The sequence below is a fragment of the Anabas testudineus genome, chromosome 10, assembly GCF_900324465.2.
Source record: "Anabas testudineus chromosome 10, fAnaTes1.2, whole genome shotgun sequence".
NCBI lineage: Eukaryota > Metazoa > Chordata > Actinopteri > Anabantiformes > Anabantidae > Anabas > Anabas testudineus.
The window spans coordinates 17,111,379-17,127,586 of NC_046619.1; the positions used below are offsets into that span (position 1 = coordinate 17,111,379).

General features: G+C 38.2%; 1 protein-coding gene across 4 annotated transcripts in view; it reads right to left on the reverse strand.

Moving 5' to 3' along the window:
• atp8a1 (ATPase phospholipid transporting 8A1) overlaps positions 1-16,208 on the reverse strand; it is an 87,293-nt gene that overhangs the window by 52,779 nt on the left and 18,306 nt on the right. The window contains exons 3-15 of one of the 4 annotated variants that reach the window (XM_026358050.1): positions 15,437-15,536; positions 13,868-13,966; positions 10,992-11,037; positions 10,784-10,824; positions 8,504-8,577; positions 7,071-7,140; positions 6,821-6,948; positions 6,178-6,289; positions 5,659-5,824; positions 5,311-5,316; positions 2,746-2,873; positions 2,045-2,122; positions 1,837-1,925 (exon numbers count right to left, since the gene is read on the reverse strand). In XM_026358050.1, the coding sequence (XP_026213835.1) occupies positions 1,837-1,925; positions 2,045-2,122; positions 2,746-2,873; positions 5,311-5,316; positions 5,659-5,824; positions 6,178-6,289; positions 6,821-6,948; positions 7,071-7,140; positions 8,504-8,577; positions 10,784-10,824; positions 10,992-11,037; positions 13,868-13,966; positions 15,437-15,536 (1,137 nt within the window). Of the gene's footprint in view, positions 1-1,836; positions 1,926-2,044; positions 2,123-2,745; positions 2,874-5,310; positions 5,317-5,658; positions 5,825-6,177; positions 6,290-6,820; positions 6,949-7,070; positions 7,141-8,503; positions 8,578-9,345; positions 9,420-10,783; positions 10,825-10,991; positions 11,038-13,867; positions 13,967-15,436; positions 15,537-16,208 lie in introns of all 4 variants that reach the window. The other 3 variants (XM_026358051.1, XM_026358053.1, XM_026358052.2) reach the window with 3 other exon arrangements.

Here is a 16,208-nt window from a genome sequence, read left to right on the forward strand (position 1 = left end):
CTTGAGAACACACAAAAATACATATGCTTTCACTCATAACAAATAACACCCAGGAGGATTCTGGGAAACCAGTAACTCTCCTTGAGATTTGGACTTCAATCCAGTGGAATTAATTAATTTCTGCACCCTTGGGGTTGGCTTTATTAATTACAGCATCACTTAATTTGTGGTGAGGAACACATGTAGGCAGTAGTGTCATAGGGGCATTGTGTGTGTGTGTGTGTGTGTGTGTGTGTGTGTGTGTGTGTGTGTGTGTGTGTGTGTGTGTGTGTGTGTGTGTGTGTGTGTGTGTGTGGGCACAAAATTACAAATCACGCTACAGAGTAAGTGCAACGTATGTTAAGGGTTTTATCTTTGTTTTTACTTAAATTATCACATTTTTCATATAAGAATGTTCACTACTTTCTGTAGGAGTGTGTGAGAAGTTCTAAAACCTGCATATGTATAAAAACTACATTTAAACAACATAGCTCACAGCTACTTTATCTATAATTCATGATTAACCTTAGGCAAGCAGATAATTGTTACAGCTCTAAACGCAACATGTAAATAAATTACTTATGTGGAAGAAAAATTAAATAGGGTTAAAAAGCATAGAGCATACTACTGTTACAGTAATAAACACAAAACAACAACAATCTTATACTGTAATCTGTTTTCAAACTAACTCTCCCAACTCTTATTTTGGAAATTCAGAAGAACATTCGATGATGGCATCATCAAAACAGCCTAGCCTCATTAGAACCTGTCTTTTTTTGCCCTTCCCTGCTATGAAACACTCATCCATATTTATCAGTTGCATAAGAGGGAGTCCTCGTTTCAGAGAATCAAAGAAAACATCTCTGCTTTAGTTGAAGGACACAGACTTAGCTGACTAACTTGAGTTTTTGCAGGGAGGAGTTTCTGTCCCTGATGACCAGAAGGCTCAACCCATTAAAATAAAAAGGAAAAAAACAAAAACAAAGAAAAGACAATCTGCAACACAAAACACCTACATAATAACATATTCAGCTTTTAATCATTAGCAGAAAAAGAGAAATATCAAAAACCATTTTAGAGGAATCTCATAAGCATGTGTATTGTCACTAATTGAAGTAACTTTACATTCTTAACCAAGAGACAGACGACGAGAAGTTGATCTATTCGCTGGGCTAGAAATCATAGCATAAAGAGAGCTTTGGTACACAGAACTCCAGACAAAATACTCTCTTTTGTCCTTCAGCCTGCACTTCATCAATCATGCTTCTAATTGAATCCTAATGGGATTAATCACGCCTGCACTTGCTTTGGTTATGTAAAGACACTCTGCTCTCCCACTTGTTTTGCACCCACTGAGGCTCATTATCTATGCATTAAAATGAAATGAGAACATATTCAGGGGGAGAAAAAAAAAAAAAAAAACACAAAATGGAAAAATTTAACAGAATATGCTTTTATGTTCGTGGTCCTGAGGGGAAAAGAAAATTCACATAGTCAGTCATTCTAGAGTATATTTAACATTACTCATATTCTTGCATCAAGAAATTGTCAAAAAGACAAAATATTGCAGATTTGGAGAAAAAGAACTGCCAGATTTCACAGTAACCTCCAACATGACAAACTATGGACGAAAGGCCTGTGAAGGAGAGAGTAAAGTGTGTTCGCTTGCAAATGCCTTTTATTTATAGTTTGTGTTGAGAGGAGCACTGATGCAGTTGCTAATGAGAAGAGGGACAAGGAGAGAGAAACGCCAGATGTACTATGATGCACACTCTGCATTTAATGTTGGTGATGGGGGTGGCAAAGGTAGAAGATGCAAAGGGGGGAGGCAGGGTATATATAAAAAACAGACCATACCCATAGGCCACACCGGCAATGGTGCACTTCTTGAACTGCATGACGTTGCAGGTTAGAGTCCCCGTCTTGTCAGAGAAAATGTATTTAACCTGTATGTGCAGAAAAAAAATAAAATAACACTTAATGGGTATGCATTTTGCTCTAAAAGAGAAAGAGAGAAATGGATTTATCAAGTTACCATAAGTATAATTTGACGTGTATTGTTTACCTGGCCTAATTCTTCATTCAGGTTGGAGGTACGAGCCATGGCAGGTGTGTTGGTGGGCTCATAGAGCATATCAGTGTCCTAAAACCAAGCATAAAGAGACAGAAATAAGACTTCTTCAATGTAAACATCACATCAGTGGAGAAAGTAAAATAAAAACATGAAAATGAAACCACAAACAGCTGTGCCACCTCAGTCCCTTCTCAATCCTGCCAGTGAATTTTCCCTTCAGAAAAAAACACAAACAGGGGCTGTGGGAAGATGAACCAACTGAGGACTGCCCTAAATGTTGCTACATATTCTCAGCTAGGATTTTCATTTAAAATTTAATGAATAAAGAGTCAGTGGATCTGACCTAGTTGCTAAGGATGTAAGAGCACAATATTATATTTGGTCCCTGAAATATCTTATGTCAGTCAGTTTAATAGTCTGCACTGATCTCCACAGATCTACCCAATTTCTTAAAATTAAAGTTTTACCAATGTTAACAACTTTTTGAGATGCAATTGCTGATTTATTGGCAAAAGGTGCAACAATTCATCTTTTACATTATTTAAAGCATTTACATATTTGCATTTATCGGGAGCTTTGTTTATGTCAACTTTACAGTCAGCATTTACTCTTTTAGCTCATACAGTCTGATAAGACAACAGTGCATATTAGTGTTTAGTTCAGATATATTGCAGACTCTCATATCAACTCACCCAGTTGATGAAAAAGGCTTGGATGAACTTGATAACCTCCAGAGTGACCAGGAGACTGATGGGGATCAGGTTGTTGAACAAGATGATGAAGGTGAGAAAGTTGAGGCCAAAGTTAGCCGCCCCGCCATCTATCAGGGGATGAGTTTTAGACAGAGGGGAGTGATACATAGGAGATTCATTAGTGCTGGCTCGGAAAAATCTGTTTATTATGTGAAAATGTCCAAAGCTACTTCCAGCCAATGATCAACATTAACCCAATCCAAATGTTTTGAACTAGTGTTGTGCATTAGCTGGAATTTATAATTTCTTCCACCCAACCTCATCCGCTTACAACTCAACCGATTAGCAGTCCAATTTAAGGTCCCAAAATTTCAAAGTAGTGAACAGGGACTGAAGTATCTCTAATGTCATTAGTGTCACAGCAGCAGCCTTGGCATCCAGCATGATCCAGGCAATGAATTTCCACAAAGCACTATGCAAAATGATGCTGGTCCCCTGAAAGCCCCAGACAATTGCTAATGATCAACTTGTAACCCCACTGACACCAAACATAAGAACAGGAGGGATGTGATTTACCTTTCCTCAGCTTGCAGGAACTTGCTTGCAAATGTTACCTTCCTCAACCCAAGCCTTGATCTTAGCATTGAAGTTGAGAGGGGCAGCCCTTCCCCATGACAGAACAATTGCAAAACAAAAAATGGATGGCACAAAGAAAGAATGGAAGCTACTGCTACAACAACACATACAGGAAGGAATCGTTCTTTTTTTTCCAGAAGTAGGGAGGAAGACAAATGTGTCGGATGTTCAAGACAAAGGAGGGAGATTCAGTCCGTAGCACATTCTCAACCAACAAGGAGGGTAAAAAAGGGGGTGGATTATGCCAGTGGAGTAGTTTGGGTGTTAATGATGATCACTCCTTCACCTCATTTCACTCATTTCTAGTAGTCCAGTTGTTATGTGATGTTAGGTATGAATTCTGCTGAGATGTTGAGATGAGGGCGAGATAATGGTTTAAATCAGTAGAGAGTCATTAAAAAAGATAGAAACCAAACCATAGAAAACCAGGACATGCACAAGTCACACAAGTGAAATAATAAATTTCATGTCTTTTCTTAAATAGTCTCTGTAATGTAACCGCATTATAAATATAAGTGTCTGTGTTGTATGTATGTAGACAATTGGTGTGAGAAAACCACACCTCCTCAAAATGCTGAATGGGTATAAAACCACATTTACCTATGAAATAAAACTGTTATGTGAATACATTTTAGCATGTGAACTTAATGCATGACAATGTAAATGCTTGTGTGTGTAAATGTAAACGCTTTAACAAGCAATGACCTGTGTCAACACTTTGCAAAAGGCAAAGTCAAATTAATTATTTCTCTGTCATGCATAATCACAGGTTTTTGTGACATATGACGCTGTGAGATGTGTGGTTGACTAACATCGACTGCCCTGTTCTCTTCTGCATTTACAATCCAATGGGGGTGAGTGAGTGAAGGTACAGTGATTTCCAAAACAAATTAGCAACAGTAAATGGGATGTATAAGATTTGACAATCTCCCCACCCCTCTGTTTTGTCACAGGTTGGATAATATGCACTGGACAGAGCCTCAACAACTCCTTATGGAAGTACAATCAGAATCAAGATGGATGTCTGCTTTATGACTTACACTCACAGTGACATAGGAACTGTTTGATGTGGGTTTTAATGCTACTGCGAAATATATTAAAACCCTTAAAATCAATAGGAGCCAATGAATAAATCTAATTATATAATATTAAAGGAGCAGTGTAAGTCGTAAAGCAAGCTTAAATTGACCAGGGTACAACCTCTCCTACACAGGCCTATCAGGGTACAGAGTAATGGCCAGAGTGTCACGATAGTCACTTTGCACACCAGGTTGAGAGCTTCATCACAACAAACTGTCACAGAAACTGAGCAGCCCATATTTTCTGTATTTTACTAATGTAATAATAATAATTATTATAATAACAACAGTAGCTAAAAATACAGAGTCGAACCTTTAGCAACTCTCCCCCTCCCTCCCCTCACTGTATGTCTTCCACACAAGAAATGGCGACAGAGGCATTTACAAAATGTCAGCTCTTGCCCCTTTTGTTAGACCACGTGTTGTCTTTGAGCAATAAACATATATAAGTCTACTACCATGAGAAGCAGGGCAACCTAATCTCTGTTGCAGTCAAAGTAAATGCTGCTCTTCAAAGTAAAGAAAAAGACAAAAATATAAGATGAAGGTCTGAATCTTGGCAACTGCAAAGTGTTTAACGTGGCACAAAAAACATAGAGGAAAAGTGAGACACTGTTTGCATCAGGCACTGAAAATAACTAGACGAAAGGTATAAGAGAGCTGGAGGGGAAAAACCTATCGTTGGATCCCTGGTATGTGCTTGTCCATGGCATGGGCCCATACAAAGTAGGGCAACCATATAGGGGACGAGGGTAGGGGGCTTCATTTGCTTAGCAAAGGCAGAGCTTCAGTAAGGGGTTAGTAAGGGAGGGTCATTCACGGATGGCCAAGGCTTTTAAATGGTTGTTACCTGGAGCTGTTAAAAAAACGACAACAAAGAAAACAACAAAATCAAACAGAACATTAGAAAGGAACTTAAAAGTACAGCAGCGCAGTGATATTCAACCATTTCTTTTTCACTCATACAACAACACATCTATGCATGTCACAGCTGTCTGTTGTCACTAAACAGGGGAATTCACTTATTCCCACATATTTCACTTGTAATGTGAAAACATTGTTTAACTGAGGCAAAATAAAACAGCACAACACACACCAGCATTTATGAACTTAAAATGACAAAGAAATAAGCCGATATGGACAAGTGAGACAAAATATGTGGAATAAGAGGTGCAGCATAAGCTGTTAGGACTCTTACAGTTGAGATCCATGTACCAGGCATCATTGCCGTACTGGTACTTCCAGATGGTTTGTCCGACGGAGCAGACCAGTGAGATGGCCAGCAGGCAGCCAAACAGCACAAGGATCTGAAAGTTGGTGATCCGCTCTACGTTGGACAGCTTCAGAGGAGGTCGAGTGGAATTCTGGGTAAACATAGTATGGCATAACACTTGTGGTAAAAAATTAAGAAGTACAAGCAATGATTTGGTCTCACAACAATGACATTACAAAAAATATTCAAAGTGACTGTGAAAACCTCTTCTGTTACTGTTCTAAGACCTTTTAGGAAGAAACTGATGCTGATGCTCTTGCAGGTACATTCAGATTGACATACTGTAAATTAATTTGCTGGTTTATAAGATTTGGGTGAACACCAAGTATAATAGCATCAAAATAAAAATCAACCAAAAATTTAAATTTATTTCACTTATTTCTAATTAATGTTTTAGATTTGTAATAACAGAAAATACTTTCCAATTATAGAAATATGCTTTACCTGCATGAGCTTTGTGTCATGTCCTGTGTAGACCACGACACCATGGACCCACTGGGTGTTCCTCAGCTGGGCTCCTCTCAGCAGGATCTGATCTGGACCCAGGGGTACTGTGCTGTAATGGAAAACATCATTGCCTTAAGTGCATTTATACGTTTCATGGCAAAATCAATAGTGAAAGTGACACAACAAATTTTCTTATTTCTATTGTTATACAATCTTATAAATTAAATAACTGTTTTTGGTTTAGTTACAAATAGTTTGGGTCTTAGATCAAAGAAATGTTCCCACTTGTCTAAAGATTTCCATTACTATACAGATTTTGCCCATTCAACTGCAAACCCACCAAAATGTAAATATAGCTCCTGGTAAAAACCTGCTTAATCACGGAGGTTTATTGTCTCAAACTCCATGATCGAGCCATTAGACCCTAAAGGCTGCAAATAGTAAATAATGCATTTTTCTTACAATGGCAAAGTCTCCAAACAAATTCATAATTAAACAGCACTGAAGCAGAGATTTTCCTTTATTAAACAATACCTAAAATGTCATGATGCACCAATACTGGCTCTGCTCCCTGCTAATGGGATACTGATTTGCTAAGAGAGGCAGAGAGCCAGGTATAGAGCTCTGCAACTGAGCCCACCTGTGTCCATCCAGGCGGATGTTTCCAACAAACTCATACAGATGGCGGTTTGGGCTTTCACACTCCATCCGCCCAGAGAGACGCATCAGGCTGTCAATGTCCTTTATTTCTGCAGTCACTTGGAGGCCCTGTTGATGTAGGTTACAGCAGTGTTTGTTTGTTTTTTCATTTTATTAATTTATGTTACAACCTTGTCAAAGATTTCATTAAGTTCTCATTATATGGAGAGCAAAAAATAAAATAATATAACCTGTCTGATTTTAAGGTTTGTTTCTCCGTCCAAGTTAGATGTTTCAATGTAGCACATACCCTGAGGTTCACTGTTGTGGAGAGAGCATATAAACACTTGAAGAAGTATTATAAATAGACAAAAATGCTATTCAGTACATATTACAGCATATCTAACCTCAACTGTTATTTAAAAAGGATAAAACTGTATAACATTGTTCAGCAGGTAATTAATATTAACTGCTAATATTAACATTATTTAAATGTTAAATTGTTACAAATTATTTACAAACTTAACCTGATAGAAAAAAGGACAAAACTATAGATACGTCCATTAAACTGCCAACAAACACCACACATTCCAGCCTAGAGGCCACTCAGGAACATAAAACTAAAACAAATTTAATTTTACTGAATGAAAATTAGCCATTTAATGTACAGTACATGTGACAGATTTATCATCTTTGTCTGCTGCTAATCTGCTGTTTTAACTAAACTTTAAGAAAAGCTCAAATATACAATATATATATATACAAATAAACAAAGAGTGGAGAGAGACAAAACATCAGAGTGGGGTGTTATGAGCAAGCAGGCATGGCAAGCACAACAAATAGAGCAGACAAATGGGCCTCTGACAGACTCTAGGCACAGACACAGAGAGTGAGAGCATGCCGGTGCTTAAGGTGAGCTGGGTCACGGGTAGGCAACTATTTTAATGGGGTGATTAATTCAAAAAGAAGGCTGGAATAAATGCAAAGAGGTTCTGGGCACTGCAACCAAACCACAATCAATAAGAGGTTTAGAATCTGCTGCTATTAGCCATAAAAAGCAAAATACAGCTTCAATAAAGATTGTGAATTATGGAACTAGGCTTAAGCTTGTTCAAATGCTAGTAACGTGGGGAAAAGTTAAAAACACTGCAAATCCAAGATGGTTTCCACCTTTTCATCTTGGGATGTGACTGCATGCAAACTGTCACATCAAATTAACCTGTTGCATTCAGGGTGCCATACACTACAAGCCATGCAAGGGAAGAATATGAAATATATATTCACACCCAAAATAAAAGGAGTATGTGCTCTTCTGCAGTAATACTAAATGTTTTTATTCACCGTTAGTGTCAGCCAAACATTGACAGGGACTGTACATGTTGTGTTGTAGAACAAAATACAACGTACTAAAATGACAGTATTAAAGGCCAATTTTACTGCTGCCAAACAACAATGTATAGGGGAAACAGAAAAATAAAAACAAGAGAGGTTTTCATTGACTGTGGCACTCTGATATCTAGTTATTGCCAGAATAATCACAGCCCCCTTCCTTCCATAAATGTGGAAAACTGTCTCATGTAATGTCAGGAATGACAGGAGAGATACCATGTCTCCTCCCAGTTGGTACAAACAGCCCCTATCTCTCCCACCGCTGTTTAGCTGGTAATGTTGCTTGTTTCCTGACCTGGACGACAGAATGACGAGGTCAGCCGGGAGGTGATCCCCATTTGCAGCTCTGACTACTTCCCCAACAGTCACCTGATATTACCAACCACACACCAGCAGGGGGCGAGACAGAGAGCGTGTGGCAGTTGTTTGTAAAAGGGGGGCAGGAGAGGAGAAGATGAGGGGGGGGAGGGAGGGATGGATAAGGGAAAAAAATAAAACACAAACAGACAGCAAACACATAAGGGGAGAGAGACAACTGTTTCAGTTTGATGGAGATGAGAAGAGCACAATGATCAGTCCTGTATGATCAGACGGTATTGAGGGTTATCTGTTCTCCTTTTCACAAAACCATTTAGAAAAACATCATGGTGAACATACTGGTTCAGAAGTGCTCATCGGAGGTTATGACGGAGGTAAGTCCATTTAAGTCCAGAATAAAGCAGATAAATGGAAAGTTGTGATCTAATCTAGTGCCTCAATTTTTTTAGACAAACTAGAATCATATTTGTGCTAAACTTTAATTCTTAAAAGTGGAATTGAGAACCATCATAGGCTACAAAGCGTCATCCATAGCATGTCTAAGTGGTTTTTGAAAAGGTGAAGGAGGTAGGTAGGTTTATGTTGACATGACTGGTCAGTTCTAATCAAAAAAATCACCATTGTCCCACCTAGAGAAATGATGGTTGCCACATGAGGCTGCATTATCACCTTTTACAGTGCAATAACTGTAGTGGCACTGCATATTATTACATTTACCATCACTTCTTTAGGGAGGGCCGAGAGAGAAAAAGAAGGAGAATAAAACAAGAAAGAAGGGAGGAGTTCTCCACAGTCTGGCAGCAGGATGGACTCCTATACCTGGATGACAAAAGGACAGCATCCGCGGGAACGAAATCACTGCCATTTACTCTAACAATATCACCCACTTCAACCTGTGAAAATAAACCAGTTACTGCTGTGCATGAAAGGAAAAACAAGATCAACTTCAGGAGTAAAAATGCATATCTGGAAGGAAAGGGGTAAGTGCATTAAATTCATAAATATTGCACAAAGCAGCTGGTGTCATTTTTTACTTTACTGCTGAACAAGTAATCAACATTAAACTGTTGAGAGCCGCTCCTTGATTTTCATCTTAATTTCAAACAAGCTGCTTATGTAAGTAAGTGTAATATGGCCAAAATACATACTTAAAGATTTAAAGAGAGGTAGTTATAGTTTCTTTTGTAACAAAGAAATTGGGCAAAGTAGGTTAGTTGTTTGACTTTCATTTCACAATATGCAAAAACCTTAGGATTTTAGTGAGAACACAGGGATAATGCAGCAATACAAGCAATCAGTTTAGAGCTGCAAACATATTAAAATGCCTCACAAACAAAACAAAAACAAATTTGCTACAGAAACCAATTTAACTGGTATATCCTTATTAATAAGTACAATTTAGATATATGGCAAAAACTTTTAAAAGTGAGAGAAAGGGAATCATTTTGTCAAAGAAAAGTTACCAGCCAAAGAAACTTGGAGACCAGAAATCTGGAAGAGAAGCAGCTTTTACAATATGTATGATGAAGATGTAAAACACATTAATTATTTAAACCTCAGCTTTTTAGAGAGGTTTTATATGAAAGGAAAGAAACCCATACCAGCAAACACAGTAATTTTCTTTCTGCAAGAACCAAGTTGATGCATGAACCAAATATTGTGTTATATTTATCTCACATACACACATACATCATAAAACCCATAACTCCTCATCTAATGCTCTAACATCTTTTGTTGCCATTCATTTTAGTGCAAACTGTTGAAGTTAATTAAGTTAATTCAAATGAACAAATACCTATGTAATACATAAATTCTTATTTCTTGTCTGTGTTGTATCCCAAAGAGCTGTATAAAGATTCAGCTTATACCTCACTGCTACATACTAAAGGTGTCTTGCAAAAGATGAGGGAGTATTACCAATTATTAATTAAAAAGTACAAATATACTTATTTCTGTACTGTTTGGTGTTTTTTTTCCCACACCCTCTGCTTTTAGTTGTAATTGTTTTAGCCACAGCAATGAAATAGTGCCATTATGCTATGTATTGACCATCCACATGAAAACACTGGATTAATGAGTGGCTGGATATTAGCAAGGTGCAGGTGTGTGTATGCAGTGTGTGAGATTTCTCCAGCTGACAACAACAACACAATAAATGGCAATGGTAAGATGAATAATCAATTTTTTTGCTCTAGATTACAAAATATATGAACTGCTGAAAATGACCATTGATTAGTGACATATTGTGGGTACATACCTTCTCCCAGTGTACGATTTCCCAGGCACCATTTCTTAATACTGTGGTTAGTAATAACAAAGACGGGGGAAGAAGAAGAGACAAGGAAATCAAGAACAAAAGCAGTATAAAAGAGAGCAGCATGCATCTGGACACCACTAAACTAAATATGGCAGCATGTTTTCTGAATATATTGAGTTTCTTATTGAAGATCAAACGTTTTCAATACCTTGACATTCTTTCTTGTTGACAACATTGTCAGCTTTGTGACGTTTCTGTAGGAAAACAAGAAAAAAATGTTCACAAAATGTTCAATTTAAAATAATTCATTCAAAATGACTAAGAGAAACTTCCCCATTTTTAGCCCTGGAGTAGCAATAACACTAATAAGAAATGGATGTGATAGGTGTTCTAAGCAAAACAGGGAGAAAGAAATTAATCATTCAAAGAGTAACTGTCCTGTATTACAAGAGCATCCACTTCTCTGATTTCACTGTAGCAAATGGCTTGAAGAAGCTGACACTGTATCGTGCCACTTACTACAGTGAGAGAGGGAGGTAGACCTATCAATGCCTGCAGAACAAGCTGAAGAAAAAATAACACTTCTGCATTGACAGCATAGTGGCTGTGCGCAATGTCACTCTGACCACACAATCTTTGAACAGACCAAAGCCATGTCATGGTATTTAGGACATTATTGAAAACCTGCTACAGTAACACGGCAGCTTAAACACCGTGCATTGGTGTCCACATACAAAAATTTAATGTTATATTGAACTGCATGTGTAATTTTGCTGTTCATTGCTTTCTGCATGACAACTCTTTAAGTCTTACAAAAGTCAAGCAGCACATACAGTTCTTGCATCTTTGCTCTTTGTGTGACCACAATACAATGGAGATCAGCAGTATTACTTCCCTTCATGTCGCACTTGTCTGCTGAACATTCATGCACTCAACTGTGACTTCAGCAGCTGATTCCGAGGGACAGCTTGTCAACTAGCATCACAATGAGTAATAATGTGTTGCTGAGTCCGTCTCACATAAATAATCACTGTGTTTTAAAATCTAGCTCCTAAAAGCAATGTGCTGTTCTTCATTAGCGAGGAGAGGACATCCCCGCTAATAAACAGTTTACTTTGACGATCCACTCTAATGTAGTCCAATTCTAATTCGATTTAAAACTAATTTGGGTAATTTGGCACACTGCACCATACATTTAGGAGAAAAAAGTCTGCAGCTGAAGGTGAAGTATCTTACATTAAAACAGTATGAGGCTGCTAATGAAAGAGAATAGTTGCACTTTCTCTCTAACATCACAAAAACATCTGTCCAGTCATATCAAATCATAATGTATGGTATTTGGTACCTCTATACGACAGTTATAAAGCATTAAATAAAGCAAGTTGTTTTCTTATGCATCCACTCCCTTTCTGTATGCCATCCACTTGCTTCTTTTCCAGGCTCCAAATGAACTAAATTTGATTCAATATCCCTGCAACATGCTGTAATGTCTAATGAATAGGCTGGCTGTGTCATATGGCTTGAGCCTATCACCAGCTGCGATATGCTCAGAAAAAAAGAACAAGAGCTGTCAGCTAATTTTATGTGTTCTTGCAATACAGACCCTTCTTTATTCAGAGCTGCATTTGCATCAGTTATTGCAAAACTTTTCCTGCCTTACACCTATCTCAAATTCTCCCTCTGTCTCCTCCATCCTCACTCTTTCTGTCCCAGTGGACATGAAGAAAAGGGGATGTATTGTATTTAGATCATGTGTATTATCACAGTGCAGTGGAGAGTGAGAAGCATACAGAGGTTATGCATAAATACTCCAGTAACAGGCCTCTGTAGACATCTGCCATAGAGGAGAAAAAAACGAAAGCTCTATGAGATAAAAGGGTAGGGCATCTGCAATGTTACTTTGATTAAGCTGCTAATGTGGTTTGAACATAAACCTAATGAGACAGTGAGCAGAAGTGAAACAGGTTTAGACACACAAGCGAGCAGTAGCAAAATATTTTCAGGTCCTTTAACTGATGTTTTTGTTTCCATTTAAGAAACAGCATGACTGTGTAAAAGTGCACCATGTGTGAAATTCACTGCAGCTCGTAATTGTAAAATGTAAACTGCATTGGATTCCTGTATTTATAACATTTTATACTGAAAGAAAGCTGAACTGTTTGCAACAAACAGCTTGCATGTGCTTCAGCACAAGGTAAGATCCGTGCCATACAGTGTGTGTTCATAATGCATGATTCATGAAGTTTCACTGTCAGGTCAACTTGCAAGGGACAGCGCTGTACAGGGAACAGACGTGTGTGCAGGTGACCTTCAGCAGTAAAGACAGAGTCATCACCCCTTCATTCCCATGTTTTCCAAAACAGGCTGGGGGAAAAAGTGCTGTGCTGGTCCCCTCAGCACGACAGAAGCTAGCAGTATAGAGTAACTGTCCACTGGGACTTGCATACAGGATCGCATTGCAGGGTCACTGCAATACAGTAGAATGCAAATTTCTCCCACTTCTGGTCTCTTCAGACAGACCAGAAGTGGACAAAGACTACACATATTTTGAAGGCTTTAGCTTCCCACCAAATAAGAATTCATACAATAAAGTTAACCAGAACAAAATAATACTGAAATCAAGTTTTCATACTACATAAACTGCAAGACCTTTTTCCAAGCATCTGTTTAACAGCTACAACTTGCTTGGGGCAAGGCAGATGTTTTGTTTTGTTAGCGCTAACTGCCTTTGTATACAAGCACTCAGTATCTAGGTTAATTGACTTTGGGTGCAGCGGGCACATCTGTGACCTCTGAAATCAGTGGGTGTGTACATCTATGCCTGATGGTGGGTCTATATGTTGGGCAGTATCCTGATGTGGTCATATAACCAACACTGTCTCCCCTCTATCCACACTCTTCTGTAAAGAAGAAAAACAAAAACCCAGCCCACTCATGTGGAGGACACTCTACTTCAGAGTACTTCAATAAATTTTATTTGTTCATCATGTACTCAGATACAATACAATCTGTACAAAAGATCTTCATAGATAAAAAAAACACACAATAGAACTTGTATCGAATATTATTTCAGGTTTGTCTTACCAGATCCTCAATTATCTCCTTGACTGCAGCCACGATAAGGATGAAGAGCAGCGGCACCAGTGTGGTCCAACGACCAGTAGGAGAAACATCTGGGATTTGCTGAAAAAGGCATAAAAAGTGAAAATTATGTGAAATGTTTGCGTGAGCCACTTTCAAAGTAAAGCTGAGACGCACTCTGCCAAATTACAATATATTGTCCTATTCCTAAAATCTGTCTGTGGTCTGACTGGTGTTTTGAGTGATATTGATGGATATTTCAGACACAGAAGCAGATGGACACACTTAAAACAATGGAGTTGCTGTCAATAGTGTCCAGAGGCAAACAGGGTGAACAGCACTCAACTCAAAAACAAGTGCAATGTTCTAATCTAAAAAAGGTGTTTCCAACAAAATGTTGAATGTTGAGTGTATATTATATAATTTTTCATTATTAGTCTTATTATTATTATTAGTAAAATTAACTGTCAAATACCAGAATAATTAAAGCCAGGCCTGCCACAGGAGACAGTCACTGTTATACTGCTCGAACAAAACTTCAATGAAATTGATCTCCTCTCCTCCTCATCTGCATAGATGTTTTATTCAATGTTGCAACATCTACAGGGCAGGTAATGAAGATTCACACTGGCTGTTTTTCAGAGCAGCTACTTCAAGGTCACTAGATAGCGCCTGCTCTCCTGTTCAAAGTTCTCATTAATGTGTAGAAGTCTGTCAGCATGAAAATAAGTGAAGACAGACTTTCTGAGTCCTAGACAGCCTTCATTCTCAGCATTACCACATTTATTTCTGCTAAGCTTTGAACACCCAAGACATGGTTTGGGCTTCTTTGAATCCTGTAGTAATGATTTGTGGTTGAGCCTTTAAGTATTCTTAAAAAAGGATTAATGTTGACCTATACTGGCAAACCAGTGAAAGTTCCCCAAGGCTAAAAAGTTTTTATTCTGTTATATCAAAACAGCGTGAGTAGTGTTGTGATCCATAGCCGATGCTGGGAAGTACTCAAAACCTTGCCAGAGCTGGAACTATATGCCAAAATCTTTTGTTTAACAAATTTCATGCTAAACATTTTATATCACCGCTGCAATTCTATTCTACTTGTGGTTTTGTATCGCTTAGACTACTTGTCTATGTTGCCTTAATCCAATGTAGTTTCTATGCGCTATTGTAGTGGTAGGGGAATAATGGCTCCCCATACATTTCAACAACATGTAATATGTAGTATAGTGTGAACCTTCTGGCAAATATAGTTTTCTTTTATTGGAGGCACAGTATTACATGTATTATTCATAATCAGGATATATAAAGCACTCTGTCTGTGTGTGTGTCTCTCTGTTTTTGTATGAGTGAGCCTGTCTGTGTGGATATGAAATTGTAGACATGACCTTTGGAAATTGTGTCTAGGTCGTGGCAAACAGTAAAACCAGACCACTAGCATACTAATGGGAACAAAGCTTAAAAAAAAAAAAAAGAATCTGAGAAAAGCAGCGAAATTTAGGTTTTATTTAAATCTGTTTTCCAGCAGTTCATGCTGTAATCAGAGAGAGAGAAATAGAAACAACATCATCTTACCTGCAACAGTGCAATGAAAAGAAAGAAGGCGTTGGCTGCCCTCCTGAACTGTGAGTAGAGGAACCGGGGAAGGAAGGTGAGGACATTGTATTTAGCCGTGCTGAAAACCGCATCGAGCCGCAAACAAGGCGATGGGTGTAGGAGAAAGTAAGAGGGTGGGGAACAAGAGAGAGACAAAATATTTAGTTAGTATAGTATAGTATAATAGTTAATTATCAAAATCTATAGAATGGATGTTATTAAATCAAAACAAACAAAAATTATTTAAACCTTATCTGCTGATTGATGAAACTATAATGTGATTGATTAATTAGTTGATGACCAGCAAAGTTATCTGTAACAATCAGATAAAATAAAATTTAAGTGTGGAATTAACTCACAAAGCCTTCAGCAGATAAACTGTATTGAGAAAACCCTGGGAAAACCATATACACATATCTTCAGTAACCATATCCTTGGTTCTAGGCCCACATACATATTGTAAGAGGTCCTTCGTGTTGGAGTGGGCGTGTCTGTGTTTGTGTGTGAGAATGATGAACAGTAGAGACCAGTGGACTCTATAATCATAAAGAATAATTAGGAGGAAGAAGGGAGGTGGTCCAGGGAGTGTAAAGAGCTCCTGACAGACATGAGCTATGTTGCCTGTACTGCCGTGGAGGCTGGGTGAGGTGGGGATGTGGGTGGTGATGGTGGTATACTGAAGCTGGTGGAGAGCTCAACAGCCCCATAGTTATTAGACCTCCAGCAGTGAGATTTACAGCTGTGATAAAGG